Source organism: Chaetura pelagica, unplaced genomic scaffold (genome assembly GCF_000747805.2).
Source record: "Chaetura pelagica isolate M959 unplaced genomic scaffold, ChaPel_1.0 scaffold176, whole genome shotgun sequence".
In the NCBI taxonomy this organism is placed as follows: Eukaryota; Metazoa; Chordata; class Aves; order Apodiformes; family Apodidae; genus Chaetura; species Chaetura pelagica.
Window position 1 is genome coordinate 2,086,046 of NW_009953484.1, and position 20,767 is coordinate 2,106,812.

Sequence of the window (20,767 nt, forward strand, 5' to 3'; positions counted from 1 at the left end):
GGGCGCGGAGCGGGGCGGCGCGGGCAGGGCTGGATGCGATCAGGGTGGGAGGGAATATCGGCTTCCCGCATGGGCACGGACACGTCCCGCCTGAGCACCGTCCTCCCTGCCCTTGAGCAGTCCGGAGGGGGCAGGCACAGCTGCCCCGGGCAACATCTCACCGCCCTCACACTCAGGAATTTCCTCCTCATGTCCAACCTCCATCTCCCCGCTCAGTTTAGCACCTTGACCCATTGTCCCCTCACTACACACCCTTGTCACCAGCGCCTCCCCAGCTCCCCTGTAGCCCCCTCAGGCCTGGCAGGTGCCCCCGGCCCTGGGGGGGTGTCAGGCCCTGCCCCTGCTCCTGCCCAGCAGCGGGAGGGAAGGTGGGAGGAAAGTACCTTGGTCCTGCCCTGCTGAAAAACGTCTCTCCCCTCAGTGGCTACCGTTACTGGGTTTTACTTCCTTTCTGCCTTCACAAGCTGGCTCACCTGTTTTTAAATACAAACGAGTTTGGAGTAAGGTGGTAGGTGCCAAACACTGGGAGTTTTGCAATGAGGAACACAGACACAGGAGGAGCACGGAGGAAGTTTAATGCCACAGACTATTGCACGTAGCCGTGGCCAGTACTGAGAACATTTTTGCAAAAACGGTATTTGGCATTTACAGCTACGTTTTCTTTAGCTACAAGGAAGCCTGTGTACAAAGAAACTGTGGGTACATTTAACACACAACAGTTTATATGAAAGGAAGTTAATTACTGTGGTCAGTGTGATCATATGAATAAAACCTAAGAGCTGTCAGTATAACAAAAGAGTAAGACTGTTTTTCTTTAAAAAGCTTTTTGGTCTTAACATTGAACTGCCTTGATTTAAAAAATAATAATAACAAATAATAATAAAAAAATGGGTCTGCTTTTTCCTTGTCAGGCTGCAGCCTCAAAAAAAGCAACGAGTCCATCTTGATCACAGCCATCCAGAATTTCCAGAAGAAGAGGAACTTTAGTTTTCACGTTGGTGCCTTTAAATTTAAATTTATCTATGAAGAGATCTGTGATCATACCTGCAAAGGTAAAATCCCAGGACTTATTACTCACCCTCTTTACATTACGAGGTATCTCAACGCATTATTACATACCACCTACTCTAGCTGATTCTGGGTTTAGAGACAAGACTCCTTTTAAACTCTGTGTTTTAAACAATGATTTTAACAAACCCAAACCACTGTTGGAATAGCCCAGATTCCAGCATCATTCCAGAAGTGTGTATTTCTGCCTTAGAATTACCCACACCTGAAACACTAAAAGAGAGGAGCTGTATCACAGGGCAGGCAACGCTGTGCATACATGAGCTCACGAAAGTGGGTGTCTGGCAGAGATTCCCTGACCCAAGAGCTGTACAGGGAACACCAGAGCTTACAGGATTTTCTTCACTAAATTAGATCATCTTCTGCAAGTCTCCCTTCCCTCCCCATGTTTTTCTGATGTTTTCTGACCAGACATATATATTCACATAGCTGCTGCTGTTCTGAAGCTACCCAAGTGTACCCACTTACCAAACTACTTAAATTCTGCTAATAATGACTTCCTAACTATTTCAGACATGTCCAGCATGCTCTCCAAACATGAAGTCGCATTGAAATAAAAAAGCTGAATTGATCAACACACCATAAAGTCTCTCAAGATGTGCAGGTTGTCTCTTGTATTCTTCCAGCAGCTGATCTGCCTCTTCCAAAATGCTGCGGTACTTCGGTAGCAGGAAGTCCACGTTTCCTTCATGAACTTGTAATTCCTCAAAGACATTTTACATAAGCATTAACAGCAGTTAATTATCACAATAGCATAAAAATAAGATGAAATTAAGCTTGGGTCTGGCAGGAGGAAGTACTTCAGAAACAAGGCATCTAAACCTTCTAAACTAGCAGGAGTTATTTTCAAAGTGCCTCCTTTTCTAGTCTTCTAATGACATTCCAGGTGTTATTTGCTACTTCATAGACTAGATTCTCAAAATCCTGTGTATTCCAGCTTTTAGAGTACATAAATTCCTGGAAAGCCCAGCACATGCTTAAGTCTAAAGGTACAAGTTAATCCCAAAAGTATCATTCATCTTAACAGCAAAGACCTCTTCTAAATGAGTCTACCGATTTAGGATGGTCAACAGTACAGATCTTTTTATCCCCCCCATCCCCATATTGTTCTTTTTTAGATGAAAGGTAATAAATTGCACCGTGAGTCTGCCGGGATAACAGCTCTCATCAATCATCAGATTATTTTACTGCATATTAGTAAGTTGTTATAAAAAAACCAAAAAACTGTTAAAAAGATTTGTCAAAGGAGATTTGCTGCCTAAAAAAACCACCTGAAACAAGCAATATGAGCAATGTTATTATTAAACATATATTAAAAATAGATTATCTCCCTCCCTGGTTTGCCAAATCCAAGTCCCTGTAAAATACCTCTAGTGATAATATCGATACACACTATTCTCACTGGTAGTCAATTTTTCTACTAACTGAAGAGTTCTGACAACTAAGATTTTATTTCCCCATAGGACAAGAGAATTGGTTGTCCAGTTTCATCTCTTCTCCTTCTCAAAAAAAACCAAAAAACACCACAAAAAAACCAAGAGAGACAGATGATGGCAAGTTTCTGATGGTAGAATGGTGGTTGCTGGAAAAAGTCCAAGAACTGAGACAAGCTGCCTAGCTGGTACGTCCCAAGGACCAACCACTGACGAGGGTATTAAGCAAAATATTAATAAACAGGTAATTTAGAAGTTGTAACACACTAGGATCAAGTTCCAAAGCAAGGAAGTCCGTCCTAGCCTGGATGATCATCCCCAGATCTAAAAAACTTTTAGAGGTTAGTGGAAAGAGACAAAGAAGGAATCGGAAAATAAAAGCAGGCAAAAAGAGAACATAAGCTCGCTGCCTTCTACTGTCCCAATCCTCAACACCAGTCAGTAATCCTACACGTTATTCACTGGTTATATAGTACAAACAGGAATTGCATTTGAAGATGTCTGTGTCTTAGTTCATTAAAATACATGTCTGGGAATAGAAAGGGAACAGATACCAGTATGAAACACATCTGACTCGAGGCCTAGGGCTCAAGTGGTATCTGACAACACGCAATTCTTCCACAGGAGCTCAGATACTTACTCTCAAAGCATCTATTAAGTGAACCTTCTTGGCCAACAGCTGCTGATACTCTAATTTAGGGTGGATAAGCTTTAATGTGTGCCTCACAGATTCTTCATTTATGTCTAATAGGGAATAAAAAAAACCCAACAAGCAAATGAATAATACATATTCCATTTATAAGAATATAAAATGAAGTCAAGGACAGCAAAATACATAAGAAAGCTTTACCATATGATATGTTGAGATTAATCTTCCTTTTCGTAGCCTCTTTGGAAAGCACATCTTTCAAGATAGATATTGTAGAAATGTTGTCAGACTTAAAACATCCCTCACCTTTTCTAAAAAGGAGGAAAAAGTCAAGGAAACAAACTTAAACACACATGCAGTGCATTAAGATTTATCCCTACGTTAAAACATAAAGCCTGTAAATTAATGCCCAAATCAAAGAAAGCAACCTCTGTAAGGCCTGTACCTATTCTCCATGTACCAGGAGGCTGTATACACAGCTATGCTATTCCCTCCTTCCCAGCATCATCCCAGACAAAGAACAGTTTGTTCCAGTAAATGTGTCAGTGTACACATCTCAGTTATACACACGGCAGTTATCTTTGCTGTAGGGCACTAGGGTCATTCAAGTAAGATTTCTGACTGTATTCATCCCTCCCAAGTTTTATCATTGCAATGCCTTGAAGCCAAACAGCAAGCTTCAAGAGCTTCCCTTCCCCTCAAAAAAACCACCACCCAACAACTTTCTACGTTACGAGTAAACAACATGTATGGTAGGCTGGGAGAAGGCTGGAATTTGTGTAATTACAACAATTAATTTCCTTCCCCCTTACAGTTCCATTTTCAGGTGGAAATATATAATTTGCTGAAGGAAGATATAACTAATCTGAGAACAGAGTACTAATCTTAAACACAGAAATAACTCTAATATAAGTTGCTGAAAACACAGGTACTCAGCTTAATCCTTATCACATTTCAGTTCACTATGCTCCTCAATAGAAAAAAAAAAAGAAGTTAGAAAACAATAAGCATTACATAGTAACTTCACCATATTATTTAGCTATTTTCTTTAAATTGTAAAAGAAAGCCATCATCTTAAAAATGGATCAAGCCTTTCCTCCCAGGAAATTTTGGGTTTTTGACCAATTCAAGAAAAATCCTATTATTCAAGTTCTTTAATATTTTATGGATAGATCTCACCCCTGAGAATGTCTGACAATCCTTTTTAAGAAAGATACCTGTTGTCCTTAATGGGAGTTTAGGTGGGACTGAGAGCAGAGAACTGAACAGTGGTGTGAGTGACATGGTCCTTGCAGACTGGTGAAGAATGAGAGACAAAAGCCCCAGAGTAGTCACCTTGGGCTTCAGTAATTGTATTTTACCTGTAAGTACTTTCAAGCTGTGTACCCAGGAAGGTGTTCTGAAAATAAAAAGTGACACTCTCCCCTGCAGGAGTCTTCTCAGGCACCTCAGGCAAGCAAAACACAACCCACGAGTGAATCTCAGCAAAACTGAACTGGCCTTTGAGCATCAGTGTATTCATGGGCCTGTGACATTATGACATACAGGAAAAAAAAAAAGTTAATAGTTCTGAAGGAGGGGCACTGGCAGTGCTCTGGTTATCCATATGAAAAAATGTATTTTCACATGGTCGTTTCCTTTTTATCAGCACCCTGTAAAAAGTCAGGTATCTTGCTAAGTAGTTACATATTGCAGATTACAGGTTACTTTTCTCTATTTCAGGAGAAAAAGCTACGAGTACATTCAAGTTTTATCTCCTAGTGGGCATGTCAGAACTGGATGAGAAACACAGCAAGTATGACTAAGAGCCTCACCAGTCTCCCATGCTGTAAACCACAGACACAGCACTTACATCAGTAACAAGACTTAATGGAGCTCATTTGTACATTGAGGCATTTACACATAAAAGCATTTGGTATCATTCCTTCAATCTTTCAGTTTTGTCTTCAAGCAAGAAATACCTTGGTAGCAATACAGTATGTCGGCTGAGGGTGGGGAAAAATCAAGTAGAAATTGCATAAAACTAGGTTACTAACAGACAGATGGGGGGTAGTTGGTCTTGGCTCAGTTTTGTAGCCAAATTAGCTATGGGAAAGTATTACATGAAAAGGGTGGAGAGGAGAATGAGGCTGAAAGTGAAAAGCCTGCGGTTAGTAACTCAGAAGAGTCTCCCTTCTACCACACCCTCAGCTCTAGGAACACCTGGGGCTGCACTGTAACCAAGGTCAGTAAAATGGAAAATAACCTGAAAACAAGGATAAAAGACAGCAAGAAAAGTAGGAATGCATTAAACCTGTATTTTCTGTCAGAAAATCCATAAAATGTAACTACAGGCTCAAAACTGTAGGTAAATTTTTAGGAATGACACACTTAAGTACACAGAGTAAACGCTGTTTCAACTGGATTGTGTCAGTTTTTCAAGGGAAAAAGGCATCAATTTTTCTATTCAAATACCTGTCAAGGTCAATAGAATGAGTTCTCTGATGAAGAGAAAGTGGTTTAATTTGATATTGATGAACTTGGCAGGTTTTTGGTTGAATTCTTGGAGTTACATATGCTTGAAGTGTCCCATACTGTCCTTCAATCGATCGAACCTGCAGAAATAAAAGCAGAACCCATAAAAAAAGAACAAAAGGGAAAAGATTAATTCACCACAATTTTGAAAATTGATGGGTATTAAAAATATGTTAAAGAAAGACTGTAGTGCTTCAAGAATATTTAGAGTACTACATGCTTGATAGTGCCGTTACGAATAAAGCAGATCAGGAATGTTTTAAAACTAGATGAAGTGCTGCTATGTTAGATGAATAAAATATTAAGAAAATAAAACCTGCTAACTTACTTTCTGATCAGTTAAAATAAAAAAGTCTGTATCTTGTTTCTAATTCTCCAGTAAAACAAAACAACTGAGGAAAAAATACCTTCTGTAGCAGTTGACAGCAAAGAATAGATAAAAGAACTTAAAACAGCAAAATGAATTTCAAAATATGTGTTCATCTCTTCATAACAAAGTTCTTACTGAGCTATTTTTGGAAAAGTAAGACGCCAAATTTCAGTTCAACTCACAGAATACCCAACAAGCAGGACGTGCAAGCACATTCAAGACACAGTACACACTCTCCACACCTCTGAGGACACAGCAGAGCATTAAGCACTTCTCTGCTGAGACCAGTTACACAAAGTGCACTAGTAAGTCTGCCATTCACACAGAATTGACAAGAAACAGAAGATCCCCACCTGTAGTACCAACACAGCTGCCCAAGTAGGCAGAAAAGCTACTGGAACACCTTTATACAATGGGAAAAAAAGAGCAGACTGGAATTCCAGTACAGGTTTGCTTTATAACTTTGTTTATGTCCCCTGTTTTATAGGGTCTCAGAACTCAGAAGGCAGTGTTTTGCAGGAAGACCATCCACTTCAGTGTTTCTAACAAATACAGGTTAGTAAAGAGCTCTATTTGGAAATAAAATCACAAAGACTTAAAAGCTGTATCAACCCCCAATTTCCCCACATCTAATACAGGCTTAAATTGATAATGATGATTTTTCCACTGAGAGCTTTAGGTAAACAAAAACGTATCAAATTAGGAGGCCTCAGGCAACTACTTGAGAGAAAACCTAGAGCCTGTGTGCATGGTGAGGATTTCCTAATCATGATTTCCTTCACCACTTCCCCTGGTGGTATCAGCAAAACATGTGAATTTGGCAGCTCATTAAAAACAAACCCCTAAGAACCCATATGCTGCTAATGTAGTAAGTGTGGAATTACTGGACTTGCTGCTTCTCCAGAATACAAATCCAGTCTCTATTCCCTGGTTACTTCTCAGCATAACTCCTCCAAACAGTTCCAAGGACAAACAGTTACAGAGGTTGTTTTCTTTTCCCATGCCTCTCTCCACTTTAAGTTCCACACACTGTCTCCAGAATCAAGCATTTTCACAATCTGTGATTTCCCCACTACTTTCATCCTAGGGACACTTGAGAAGGACCCCAGGCTCTCCTCTGAAGCAACACATTTTTAGAAGGCTTAAGAAACTCTACAGACAAATACAAAGGAACACAAGCCCCAGATTAGAAGGTTGTCAGGTAACAACAAGCGGTAGAAATTGGATTGATCGTTCCAGATAGAGATCCCTCCAGTCCTAAGAAGACACCTACATAATAATTAATTTTTTCTGAAAAATATTTTGGAGCACTTTACCTTAAGTTCAAGCCTGGTAGTATTTGCTTGGCATCGGTAAGTCGCAAGAAGAAAGTTGCTATTTGGCTGTGAACAGAAAAGAACCAGAAAACAGTACAAAACAGGTCTGTGGATTCACAAACGTTCTACTGGTTTGAACTGTAAACATGTACAGCGAGGTTTTTGCTACTTATGAACAGCTATTTTACAAAAGTTAAACATAAACCAGTAATCTTTGATTCCCTTGAATATTCCAATTTTAATGATGGTAGCATTTTTAAAAAATTCTCTATATAGGAAAAACAATCAACGAAAGCCTCTTATACTCTTTAGTACCACCATGAAAACTATACAGGTATCGTGTTTTTCATCTGAAGAATTTATCTGTCAGCCAGCCCCTCACACCTGCAGTATCAGTCCAACAAGCAAAAACCAAAGTAAGAACAGTAATGAACACATCCAAAAAAGCTAAAGTTATTATCATGAATTACAAGAAACTTAAAATAAAAAGTTGATTTCTGAAAGCTCCAGGGTAAACTAATGATGTGCAAGTTTAGTTCTTAAAACTAAAATACTACAACACAGTTACAAGGAAAAAGAGTTCACCCAAGATTTTCAGATGCTAAGGTAGTTTCTGGATTTCCCCCAGCCCTAACCATCATTAGTAATTTTATAAGTAATTAAGTTTATAATTACTATATTAAAAATGACTGTAAGATATGACGTGCCAGACAACAGAATTTTCACATTCTAAAGGGCTTTAAGAGATACACTATGTAAGAAATATAATGTTCTTCTCTTAAATTACTTCAAAGTAAATTAATGTGATGCTGGCAAACCCAGAGAAAAGAGCAATACTCCATGTATTTGCATTCCTGATCAGGCAGGAAAAAAGAGTGAGAGCAGTTGGTTCTGGATCCTTTTGCACATGTTTAGCTTTGCTGTGTATCAAGACCTGCTGCTAGCTCCTAATTCACCCTAACATCTTTGTCAGTGACAGGGACAGTGTGACTGAGTGCATCCTCAGCAAGTTTGCTGATGATACCAAGCTGGGTGGGGTAGTTGACACCATAGAGGGAAGGGATGCCACCCAGAAGGACCCCTGACAGGCTGGAGAGGTGGGCCCATGCCAACCTCATGAAATTCAACAAGGCCAAGTGCAAGGTCCTGCACCTGGGCTGGAGGAATTCCAGGCACAATTACAGGTTGGGCAGAGAATGGATTGAGAACAGCCTTGAGGAGAAGGACCCAGGAGTGCTGGCCAATGAGAAGCTCAACATGAGCTGGCAACATGCACTTGCAGCCCAGAAATCCAACTGTGTCCTGGGATGCATTGAAATAAGTGTGGTCATCAGCAGTTTGAGGGAGGTGATTCTGCCCCTCTACTCCACACTTGTGAGACCGCACCTGGAGCACTGTGTACAGCTCTGGAGCCCTCAGCACAGGAAAGGCAGGGAGCTCTTGGAGCAAATCCAGAGAAGGGCCACAAAGATGATCAAAGGACTGGAGCACCTCTGCTATGGAGACAGGCTGAGAGAATTGGGGCTGTTCAGCCTGCAGAAGAGAAGGTTCCAGGGGGATCTTATAGCACTTTCCAGGACCTGAAGGGGCTACAGGAAATCGGGGGAGGGGCTTTTTACAAGGGTGTGTAGTGATAGGACAATGGGTAAAGGTTTTAAACTGGAAGAGGGAAGATTTAGGTTAGACATTAGGAAAAAAAGTATTTAATGTGAGGCTGGTGAGACACTGGCACAAGTTGCCCAGGGAAGTTGTGGATGCTCCCTCCCTGGAAGTGTTCAAGGCCAGGTTGGATGGGGCTTGGAGCAACCTGGTCTAGTGGGAGGTGTCCCTGCCCATGCAGGGGGGTTGGAACTAGATAATCTCCTAGGTCACTTCCAACACAAACCATTCTATGATTCTGCAGTATATCTAATGAAGCTGAGCTCTCAAAAATTACTAAAAGTTTAGTTTAACTCAATATATTTTAAATTACAAATATATAAATCGAAATTCTATTTTTAACATACAATATTAAGAGCTTTCCTCATTCAGCCTCTGTTGTTTCACTCACCTCAGAATCACAGCTGCTAAAACTAACAACAGCAGAATTTTTGTCTACATCCAGCAAGTCTACTGGTACATCACTCTGCAGAACACATGAGGAAGGAAAAATAAAGAGCTTAAGTTCCTGAGCAGCTTCTAATGCATTTATCCTCTAACTGCCATCAATTACTTTAATGAGAGTCAATGACTGCTTCATCCAAGAGGTAACAGCCAAACAGACACATTGTACTACTTAATCCTGGAAAATGATGTTCTTTCTCTTCTTCTCCTACAGAGAGTCCTGAACTCTTCTGTGGCTGGTGTACAGCTTCAGTGTAAGATGCACAACTGTCTTTCAGACATGAAAGTAAACTTCATTCATATGCATCAAGTATCTTCATCATTGAAGTGTTTCCCTGTTTTAACAGGGGGATTACAGTATTCATTCAGGAAACCAAGGAGTGTATTACATAATTATTAATAATCCTTTTATTTACAATAACACTTCTGATAGACACCACTTCTTATCTAGATATGTTTCCACTGGAATTAAAATTAAATACAACACTGTTTTGATAATGAGATTAAATGGTATTAGAATGATTAATTACTTGATTTGGTACTACTTTATAACTTCATATAAGTGTCAAGAAACACTGATAAACATGCACCATGCTTCCGAAAAACATTCTAAAACAGCTTAATTCTTTTCTCACAGGACAGAAATACCAGACATGGCTTTTTTTTTTTTTTTTAAGAAATATAAAGCACTAAGTTCAAGCCTAGATTAAATAATTTCATTTTTCCTCACTTAACAGCAGATACAATAGAGCTGCATATTAGCTGTAGCTTAGCAGGGCTCTACTAACAACCTGAATAAGAAATATTTTTTATTAAAAAATGAAAACCAAAATCCTACAGTAGTTGTCACCAACTTGTTACAGCAAATTCACTTCACAAATTCCTCCTTGACAAATTTTTCCTTCCCATGCATGTCCCAAAAGAAGGTAATTCAGTACCACTACTCTTTCTGACTACCAGAGATAACATTACTTTCAGCTGATGCAGTAGGAGGAATAACTGATTAAGGTTGATCTATGTGGCAGGTGCATTAATCATCAATTGCAGGCACATCAGATGCTGTTCCACACTCAAAGTGTACAGATGGCTCATACCATTCTAAAATTAATTTCCCAGTACAGCAGTTACTTAACTGGCAACTGAGATTCTGCACCTCATTTAAGACTTGAGACTGAATTGATGTTTTAAATCAAGAGAGACACCTAAAAGCAAAAACCCAGAATTATACAGAAACCTGCTAGTACAGCAGGCATTTTTGGGCTGTTTCAGTAGTACTGCAATGTTGCTCTGTTCAATGAAGGATTAAGTTGCACTTGTTCCCTAACAAGCTTTTACAAGAGTCACTTCAACACTGCAAGGCTATATGCTTCAGTGCCCTCATATAACAGTTCATGCATTTGAAAATTCACATACTTAAGATACTGTTACTCAGCTTTTTAAACTAGAAAGTCTCTGAACATTTTATTTAGATATCAAGAAACTCAGCAAGAACAAAACCAACACTCACCTGTACCAGGACATTATCTATAGCTGTCTGCACCTCCAAGATGAAGCTGTAGCTAGCATCATCCTTATTTAATGTAAACTTATCATTCACACTAAATGCAGGTACTGATGAAACAGCAGTACTGGACTGAGCAGATTGCTGGTATTTTTCACGTTCCTGAAGTACTTTCATCTGTAAGTGCTCCAATTCATTCCTAGAAAATGGAAACCACATATAATGTCTAAAAAAAACCAACTGTAAAAGCTACCCTAGAAATTAGGTAGATTAGGCTTGCAAGGCAATCATGTTTATCTTCTGTCCACAATTTTCCAACCAGAAGTGACTGGTGACTCCCCTTCCACATACACAACAAATATAACGTATAAACTATGTATCACATGAAAATGTAGATTCTACTGTAATTTTCAAAAAGAAGATTTAGATGAGTCACAGGAAAGAACAACCTTCTTCCTTCAGGAGTACAACACATTTTGAATTATATGCTAGCAACTACTTTCCTCCCATCATTTGGAAGCTACAAGCAGCATGGAAGAAGGGAATATTTTCTTGCTGATACTGAGGAAGAAGGCATTAAAATATAATTTTGTGAAGGCAAGCCACAAAGAGGCTGTGAAATGAGGCTGCTACTCATTTCTGCTTGGAAAAGGCTTGATTCTACTTAGAGATATATTAATGATACAGAAAATCAAGTGAGATAGGAAGGAAAGATGACATTTCAGCTTTTAACATTTTAATTCATCAATTTAAATGTCTTTCTAGTGTAATTACCTTAAGGATGAAATCTTGCTCTGCATTTCTTGACTTAATTTTAGTTCTTCACCTGATCCGCCTTCTCTATGGACAGGTTCTGTAGTCAGTCCTGTCAGCCAGCCTAAACCAATATATGAAGTTTATATTCCTTATAAGCTATAAAGCAAAGCCTACACTCAGCTTTTGTATGTGTAGAGTGATGTTTGTTACAGACACTAGGCAGAGAGAATCAAGGCTTTAATTTAATCTTTTATTTGGAGAATTAATCTAGACACTGAGCATGATTTTCTTATGGGTTTCATTCTTACAGACTCGAAAATATTACTTATTCTTTTCATTAAGTACTTTGAGCAGTAGATCCCTGTGTCAATTTTTAACTGAGGTCTTAAATTTTTTCCCACCCATTTCTCTGACAAAACAAACAAATTGGCAGTACTATAGTTGGAAACAAAACAAAACAAGCTGTGCAATGTGTTTATAGTAAAGTGTATGTTGCACAGTGTGCTTTGAGATTGAATGCTGCCAGCTGAAGTGGAAAAACAAATAATCTTTTTGTACACTTAATTATATTTACTCATAAAAGCAAAGGATAATTGATTGTATCCTGACACCTGAGGTATGATACGCAGACCTGAATGGGTGTTTAAAGCTCTAGTTACCTCATCTAATGCATGCAAACATTAAGACAGCATTATTATAAAATGCACCATAAAAGCTGATTTGTCCACAATCTTTCACATGCCTTAGCTATCTACTTCAAGAAAGCCCAACGATGAGGCATCAACCTTTAGAAGTCCACAGAAGTCCTACAGTGCCAGGCTTCAAATATGACTTTTACTGCTCTGAGCATAACTTTTCCAGATCTGCCAAAATCTACCACTTAGGTTACTGCACCTCCTACCACAGTTCACCTTTGAAAACCCATAGGTGAACACAGGCTTTTGTGTTTTTCTTTCTTCTATGATTCACAGATCGTTATAACATTCCCACTGAAGGAAGCCACAAAGTACTTTGGCCACAGTATTGTTGCAGCCTATCATCATACCAGAACAATTCACACGAGGTGAGGCATAGAAGTCTTTTAACCATACAAAGACTATTTAAAAGAGGTGCTTGGACACGGTTGCTTTGCAATAACTGTCTGAAAATTGTATCTTGCTGAAGTATGTGATTTTGAATGTGAGAGGTTTCAGTACATTAATTTTTTTAGCACTGAAGATAAACAAAGATAATTATTAATATTTTAGCTGCCAGCAGTTAACATATGCAGTCTGTTTATCATGGCCTCTGTGACAGTCAGAACAATAGCTTCAAACCCTAGAGGGGGGCTGCTCAGACACCTCACGTGGGGAAGCCTTACTTTCTACTAACTGCAAAATCAATCCCATTTAAAGCCCTAAGAAGCTGAAAAGGAAGGAAATTACATGCAAGACCGGGAAAAAAAAAAATATATATATGCAAGTCCATCAATATTTTAAAACCCAAACAATTGTAAGTAATTCCTTCAGACATAACACAGTAATTATTTCACCACAGTTAGGCAGCAGTCTACACCAGAGAATAACCAGCCATTCTGTTACACCACTGAACACATTATGACAATCTTAAAATATAAAAGCACAGTTTAAGTGTAGGAAAAATTTCTGAAGTGTAAATATTAAATTTGATCTTTTCAACCAAACATTATCCTGGCTCCCATAAGAAAAAAAACAACAGTTAAGAGATACAAAATGCACTAACAACAAAGCCTGCTTCATTTTTATCACATCACCACATGTGAGATTTTCTGAGTGATATGAAGCTTACCTGAATACGTGGATGCTAAAATTTCATCATAGCCATCTTTTCCTACACAGCCACCCTGGATTGATGCAATGCTCTCTGATAAAGCCTTCAAATAAACACATTCAAACAGAGGGAAATATCACTGCACTCATTTTAGAAGTCTGGGTTGTTGGGTTTTTTGGGGAGGAGGGTTTAAGGGCTGTACTCCTCCTTTTACCTGATTCAGAAAATACCTACATAGATGCACAATATCTAGACCTACAAAAAAATAAGCTCACTGATGACTATCACAGCTAAGTCAGGGGGAGTTTAACAAAAGCATTCTGATTCTACTATGCATTAAAAAGAGATTAAAAAGCAGTTTAAAGCAAAACACTGATGAACAATATTTTCATAGCAGGAATTAGCAATCTGACTGAAGGCTGATATAGTCACTATGCATCCAATCTATTATTTTAAACAATTCAGTACCAAAGTAATTATGCTCAGTAAAGTCCTGACAGCTTACATTTAGCATTTTAAATGTAAAACACAGACTATACACAACATGGAGTTGTTTTTTTCATTGAGAGAGAAGCACAGTACCAGATTTCACCCAGGAGATACTACAGTAGTCAACAGAGCCAGAACTAAATGTACCCGCTGCGCTATTTTGATTTTTGCTTAAATCAGGACTATTTCACTTTCTGTTTTTTAAATATTAAGGTACAATCATAGCATGGTTAAAGTCGGAAGGGACTTTAAAGATCATCAGGTTCCAACCTCCCTGCTATGAGCAGGGACACCTCACACTAGACCAGGCTGCACAAACCTCATCCAACCGGGCCTTGAACACCTCCAGGGAGGGGGCTTCCACAACCTCCCTAGGCAGCCTATTCCAGCACCTTACTACCCTCATGGTGAAGAATTTCTTCCTGATGTCTAACCTAAATCTATCCTCTTTCAGTTTAAAACCATTACCCCTTGTCCTATCACTGCCCGCTCTGGTGAAAGATAGTGCTTTGAACTTCATATTGTCAACATTACAGAGCTCATAAAATTAAAAATAAAATACACATTTTAGTAGCAATGACCTTTGAAATACTTTAGGTTTTAAATTACAGATTTTATTTTTTTTTTAATTCCTTTTTCCAGCAAAGACAAGTGTGATGAATGTGGGCTTACATGGTCATATTGAAGGACAGGCTCATCTGCACTCTCAAAGTTATAGATTTCTAGCATTCCATCATCTCGTCCAACGAGTAATTCCTTAACTCCATCTCCCAGAATGTCAAAACTATCAATACATAAGATACCTAATGAAAAAGAAAACGAAATAATTTATTTCACCTTGATAAATATGACACAATAATCCACGGGCCACAGGAAGAGACTCTTGGTCGGCTTTAGTTTTATTAATACTACTTCTGGACGAGTCCACTAGGGGGCTGAAGCCTCTGAGGCTCAAGATAGTACAGTGGGTTTTAGAGTAACCAATTCCAAATCAAAACCACTACAGTTCCCTTGGTGAAAAACACTGAACAGAAACCCCTTCTTATGTTCAGATACCTCACTTTTGAGGGGTGTATTTCTTCCAGATGAACTATTTGTCCGTCCACACCACTGTAACCTGGCCAGAAGCAAGCATTCCTTGCTTCCTGCAGTTGACTTAAAACTATTGGTCAAAGGACCACTAGGGATGCTGGTTAAAGTGACAGAGAGGGGGCTGTGACTTGTGCCAGACCTGGACTAGGTACTGCTCCTTAACACATCAGTGGCCCAAACTCACTCGCATATGTAGAATCAGCCTGTGAGGGCTAATCGTGGTGAGACAGGAAAGAGAGTTAGGGCCTGGAAGAAGGAAAAAGCAGTGAGAGATTTTGTAAAAGTATTAGTAAGAAAAACTAGATGGAATTTAACTTTTAGGACTCCTTCATATTTTATATGAAGAGTAAGGACACATTAGGAAGCATCTGAAGAAAATAATTCGGCAATTGCTTTTACATGATAATACAATTTTTGGAAGTAGTATAATCTATTATTGGACTTCTCCTTTACAAAGGAGTAGAGATGAATAGATGCTGCAGAAGCAGCATGCCAAGGCTAAAACAGGGAGAGTGTCACACTAGGTTCTGTTCAGTTTAGTCTCGTTGTTGAGCTTTATTCCATCTTCAGAATAAAACCCTTATTTTTTCTTTTTTAACAAAAAAAACCAAACCAACCCAAGTCTTGCAGGGAAGATGCTAGCCTTTCCTCTGAAGAGACCACTGCACATCTGAAAAATCTGGCAGGTATATTTGCACTTAGAAATAGTCATCAAATGATAAGAACCTCAAGTAACCATACATATATGGATCAACACTGTTTCACACATGCCACTTTACATATACTGTAACAACAGAAGCATAGTAAAGTATGGGTAACCATATGAACAAAAAACCCAACACAAAACGGATTTATTAAAACTGTTTATAAGAAAACCGGAAGAATTAAAGAGAATTTACTCATAACAATATCAATACTGACATAACTACAACATGCCTCCAATATATTTATGAATAAGATTTCCTGATTATTACACTTGTAATAAAGCCTCAGATATGCTGGAAGGCTGAAGAGCAAAAGATTGAGACACTTACCTCCTCTCTTTTTTTCATTTCCAATCTCCCACTTAGGTACAGGGCTGGAACCAGTGATCTGGATAAGACCCAGTTTCCCATCAGAAGTTCCATACACAACTTCTTCTCCAGAGTCACCTAAACACATGAACTGCATTTAGACTTGATAAAAGCAAGGACACCAATTTAAAAGAGTTGAAAGTATTCTGTAGTTACACTCTACAGCCTGAGGGAAAAAGAAAATACTAACATTAGTGCTGTGCAACAGGAATGTCAGGCTTTATAAACAAAACCAGATACATGAAAACTGCACCTGCACTGATAATTTCTTCATGGCTATCACCGCTCTGTGTATGAATACCTCCCTGCAGTGCAGCTGCTTAAAAACCACTCATAATTCAATAACTGAAATTTCAGCAAAGATAGGCTATTAAATTGCCTTTACAGAACAGAAACAAAGATCTGTTCAGAACACCCATCCAACAGTGAGTGTTTTGGAAAAGACTCAAGCAAGTAACAACTCCTTTTCCAAACCAGCCCTGAATGTCGTTGTCACACAATCTAACTGAAACTAAATTAAGCACCAGATTAACACAGTAAAGCGATTTCTATTAGGTTAGAACAGATTAGCCAAAAGGATGATCAACTATTTTAAGCTTGATCTTTCCACAGTCTTTAGTTTACGTGAGCTCTACTCAATATTCTCATCCATCCATCGATGGATATAACTAGCCATTCTACTGCTGGAAATCCAGGTGTGAGAAGCACAGAACATTTGACAAGGCCCCCAAAAGTCCAGTTTTTATTTACACAATGAGACCACCTTGTACCTCACTGCTCTTCTAAGAGGCTTTCAATTAAATGTGAATATAATTTGGAACTGTCTAGAATAGGCTCATGTGTGTATATATTTGTATGTAAGAAATGACTTCACGTAACTGTTTTCTGCTGCATTTGTAACATCAGCTTAAAATCGAGGCAAAAGGTAATTAACAAATACAAGCAATAAAATTTTTAAAATGCAGTAATATAATACTATTTAGTTATGTCTATATTAAAAATCTTGTTACCCCCATTTCCATTGTTTAAAGCAAGAACAGTAGGTGGTCCAGGAACTTCTACTTCACAGAGTAAATCAGATCCCTAAAGAAAAGAGAACCATCTTGAGTGAGTTTTGTAAAAAACCTCAAAAAACCAAACAAAAACACACTGACCAAAACAAAAAACAAGCCAGAACAAAATCCCACAAGCATAAGGGCAGAATTATTATAAATAACAGTAATGGATGTGCTTCACTTACACAAACTCCCAATACCTACAGGAGAACGATTTCTAAACCAAAACAGCATAAAGTTTACATAAATGACATAGAGGACTCTTGAAATGTGTTATTATTAAAAATAATCTGCAAATTTTCCCAGCAAATACTTTTGTTAAACCACTTAGTATCACTTGGACTTGTTTCAACAGTAATTTGCAAGACCATGAACTTCCAAACTAGAAAAGACTTATCTAGTAGAGACATCTAATACATAAATAAATATAAATACATAAATAAAAGTGAGCACTTTTATTTAGAAGGGACCAATTTGCTACCTACTTCCACCTATGAATTTCAACCACCTACTTATAGTGGTTTTATTAATCCTCATTTAGCAAGTTTATAGTAGCTATTTTCCTTTGAAAAAAATAAATTAGGTACCAGCATTACAGACAGTAACACTGCCAAATAAGAAACAATATATTTTATCCTTATGACATTTAAGCACACTGATACACTGATTCCCTTAAGAGCTAGTCCAAAATACATGAAACATAAACAAGTATTTTAACCTGTAAAACTCTGAGGACTCTATCCTGACATGCAAGTACTGGTGTAATGCAATTCACTTTATCTACAGGAAGGCAGAGGACATCATTGATTTTATCTCCTGATAGGTAGTAGTGCTGGTCTTTGCAGTCGCAGTAATGGTTATAGATGTAGCTTGCACAAAGAAAGAGATCTGCTCCTGAAATATGCCTGAAAAGAGAAAACACTTCCTGTAGCATTTTCCCAGTACAGCTGCAGTGACAGTCTTTTAGCCCTACTGTATGCACACACTGCCACTTGCAGATTCAAGGCATCAGTGGGCCCTGCAAGATGTTTCAGCTTATAGGAGAAGTTTCTTACGAATGCTAAAACCATAGGATTTCTGTAGCTCTCAAATTTCCTCTTTTGTCTTCACGGAATGTTTTAAGAGTATCTTGATGGAAATTTTATTAATATATTTTTCTGATACCATTCTTCTCACACCAGTTTATATCCAGCAGCATCTTACAACACAATGCAAAAAAAGAAAAAAGATGTATTTTTGCCTGTTCTGCTACAGGAAGGGTATCTGAACATGATACACCATGGCAGAAACCCCAGCTCTGCTCACCTACACTGGCACTGACATGAGTGCCTCCAGACCCCACCCAAGGCCCCTACACTTTCCAAATTTCACCATGAGTTTCTAAGTCCCTTCCTACATATCATGGCTCAAGCTAAAGCTGGACTGGCACCTAGTGTTACCTACAAGTACTCAATACAGTCAAAAATATTTCATAAAATAAGAAACTAAGAATCTGTTATGGCTTTGAAAGAAATGCAGAATACCATACATACATGGCTTTGATGCTTTCAGTGAGGTTAGTTTCAAATGAAAGAAACTGCTTCCCTCTTTTTGTGAAACCTCTCACTTCTGATCCTGTAGCCACAAAAATTTTTTCCTGTGGTGTATTAAGAGCTCCTCCCAACTCCAATCGCGCAATTTTTTGGCCTGGCAGTGTCTTGAACACTGGCTGTAAATAGAAAAGCAATTTTCATCATCACAGTATCATGTTTATGGTAATCTTTAAGATAAAGGATAATAAACTTGTTCTAGAATTTCTGGGAAAAGTAAGGATACTATGGATTAGATGAAGAGAAAAATAATCTATACACTTCTCTTCTGAGTCACCATAGAATCATAGACCAGTTTGAGTCGAAAGTGACCTTAAAGATCATCTAGTTCCAACCCCTCTGTGTGGGCAGGGACACCTCCACAAAGCAGTCAGCCATATTATAAGTCAATAAATATAAAAAGATGTAAAATATAGTAAATTTAGACCAGTATTTCAGTGTCATTCATCCACAGGAAAAATTCAGCCGTTTTTTGTTTGTGTATGAGGTTTTTAAGAACACCACATATACACAGGACTCTCTCCCTCTCACATGTTAAACACAGAAAGATTACACAGATTGATTTGCACTGCTAGAGTCCTTATGAGCTATGATCTTTCTCAGTGGGAGAAAAAATAAAATGATCACATTTTATTTTGCTGGGCATAAGTCTAGTCATAAAAAGCAACCAGTCTGTCAAAATCCCTTAAGGTGACCCACACGACTCACTGTGGGTTTTTGTCCAGTCACAGTAACAGCCACATGTATACAAGGCTACATTCCAAATGAACTGGGAAGCAAAGACATTAAACTGACTTTTTTTTTGTGACTGGATAAACTAGTTTCTGACTCCACAACTGTGAAGGACCCTATGCTTGTCCAGGTATGAAATCAGCATGCCCTCATCACTACTTGGCATCAGTCCACAGCTCTACCCACACACTTTTCCCCAGATACCTTATTTCCCATGTCAATAAAAACAGAGCTTCACAGTTCTTCAACAGGAATATGTAAAAAAAACATTTTTAAAGGGAACATTTCCACTTACCACAGCTTCCCCTTTTTTAATGCCAAAGCACGTAACGACCCCATCCTGATCTCCAACAACCACCTTCAAAAGTGCAATACAGCATTATCTTTTAATTACATGCATAAATGTTTCTTAAATAATGCTTTTCCTATATTAACCATAATTCCATGTATTTAGGTATTTCTAATACTACAGCACTTAGTTTACATAGTTATATGTAAGTTTATCTAGCTTTAGGAAGCTAGATAAACTGCTATAAATAGAACACTAAAGCCCCAGAATGACAGGTGAAGTGACAGCACTGACAACCCTTTTTTTGCTTCTAGTTGTAAACCATCAGATGGAACACTCCAAAAAAGGCCTGTTTGGGAAAAGTTTTATTTTCATATTGAGAACTTACTATTAAACAAAAAAATGCACCAAGGGTTTTCCTACATAATTTTCACAGAAATGTACTGGTGGGAAAAGACCTTTAAGATCAAGCCCAACCATGAGCCCAGCACTGCCAAGGCCACCACTAAACCGTGTCCCTCAGCACCACATCGACTCCTCTTCTAAACAGCCCCAGGGATGGTGACTCCACCACTTCCCTGGGAAGCCTGTTCTGGTGCCCAACAACCCTTTCAATGAAGAAATTTCTTCTAATACCCAATCTAAACCTGCCCTGGAACTTCAGGCCATTTCCTCTTGCTCTATGACTTGTTATTTAGGACAAGAGACCTCACTACGACCTCCTTTCAGGTAGCCGTAGAGAACTTGTATTAAGGAAGATTAAAAGAGGAATGTTTCATCCACTCTACGTGCTATCAACCAGAAAAACCTCCTCCAGAGCCCGCCCCAGCTCCTGCTGGCGATGCCCACGGCCGCTACCTTCTGGGTCGCCTTCTTCCCGGAGGCGGGAAGCAGCCTCATGGTCTTCTGCGCCGTCACCCCCGCCTGCGGACAGACACACCCTTCACCCG

At 38.7% G+C, this 20,767-nt stretch overlaps 1 protein-coding gene across 1 annotated transcript in view; it reads right to left on the reverse strand.

Annotated features, from left to right (window-relative positions):
- Positions 1–907: 907 nt before the first annotated feature.
- Positions 908–20,767, reverse strand: part of BBS7 (Bardet-Biedl syndrome 7) — a 24,813-nt gene continuing 4,953 nt past the window's right edge. The window contains exons 2-19 of the mRNA XM_009998571.1: positions 20,676–20,741; positions 19,824–19,886; positions 18,740–18,915; positions 17,926–18,112; positions 17,163–17,235; positions 16,114–16,230; positions 14,660–14,790; positions 13,517–13,601; positions 11,729–11,831; positions 10,961–11,153; positions 9,401–9,475; positions 7,351–7,416; positions 5,605–5,744; positions 4,512–4,676; positions 3,352–3,461; positions 3,142–3,245; positions 1,649–1,772; positions 908–1,044 (exon numbers count right to left, since the gene is read on the reverse strand). Coding sequence (XP_009996873.1) covers positions 908–1,044; positions 1,649–1,772; positions 3,142–3,245; positions 3,352–3,461; positions 4,512–4,676; positions 5,605–5,744; positions 7,351–7,416; positions 9,401–9,475; positions 10,961–11,153; positions 11,729–11,831; positions 13,517–13,601; positions 14,660–14,790; positions 16,114–16,230; positions 17,163–17,235; positions 17,926–18,112; positions 18,740–18,915; positions 19,824–19,886; positions 20,676–20,741 — 2,115 coding nt within the window. The remainder of the gene's footprint in view (positions 1,045–1,648; positions 1,773–3,141; positions 3,246–3,351; positions 3,462–4,511; positions 4,677–5,604; positions 5,745–7,350; positions 7,417–9,400; positions 9,476–10,960; positions 11,154–11,728; positions 11,832–13,516; positions 13,602–14,659; positions 14,791–16,113; positions 16,231–17,162; positions 17,236–17,925; positions 18,113–18,739; positions 18,916–19,823; positions 19,887–20,675; positions 20,742–20,767) is intronic.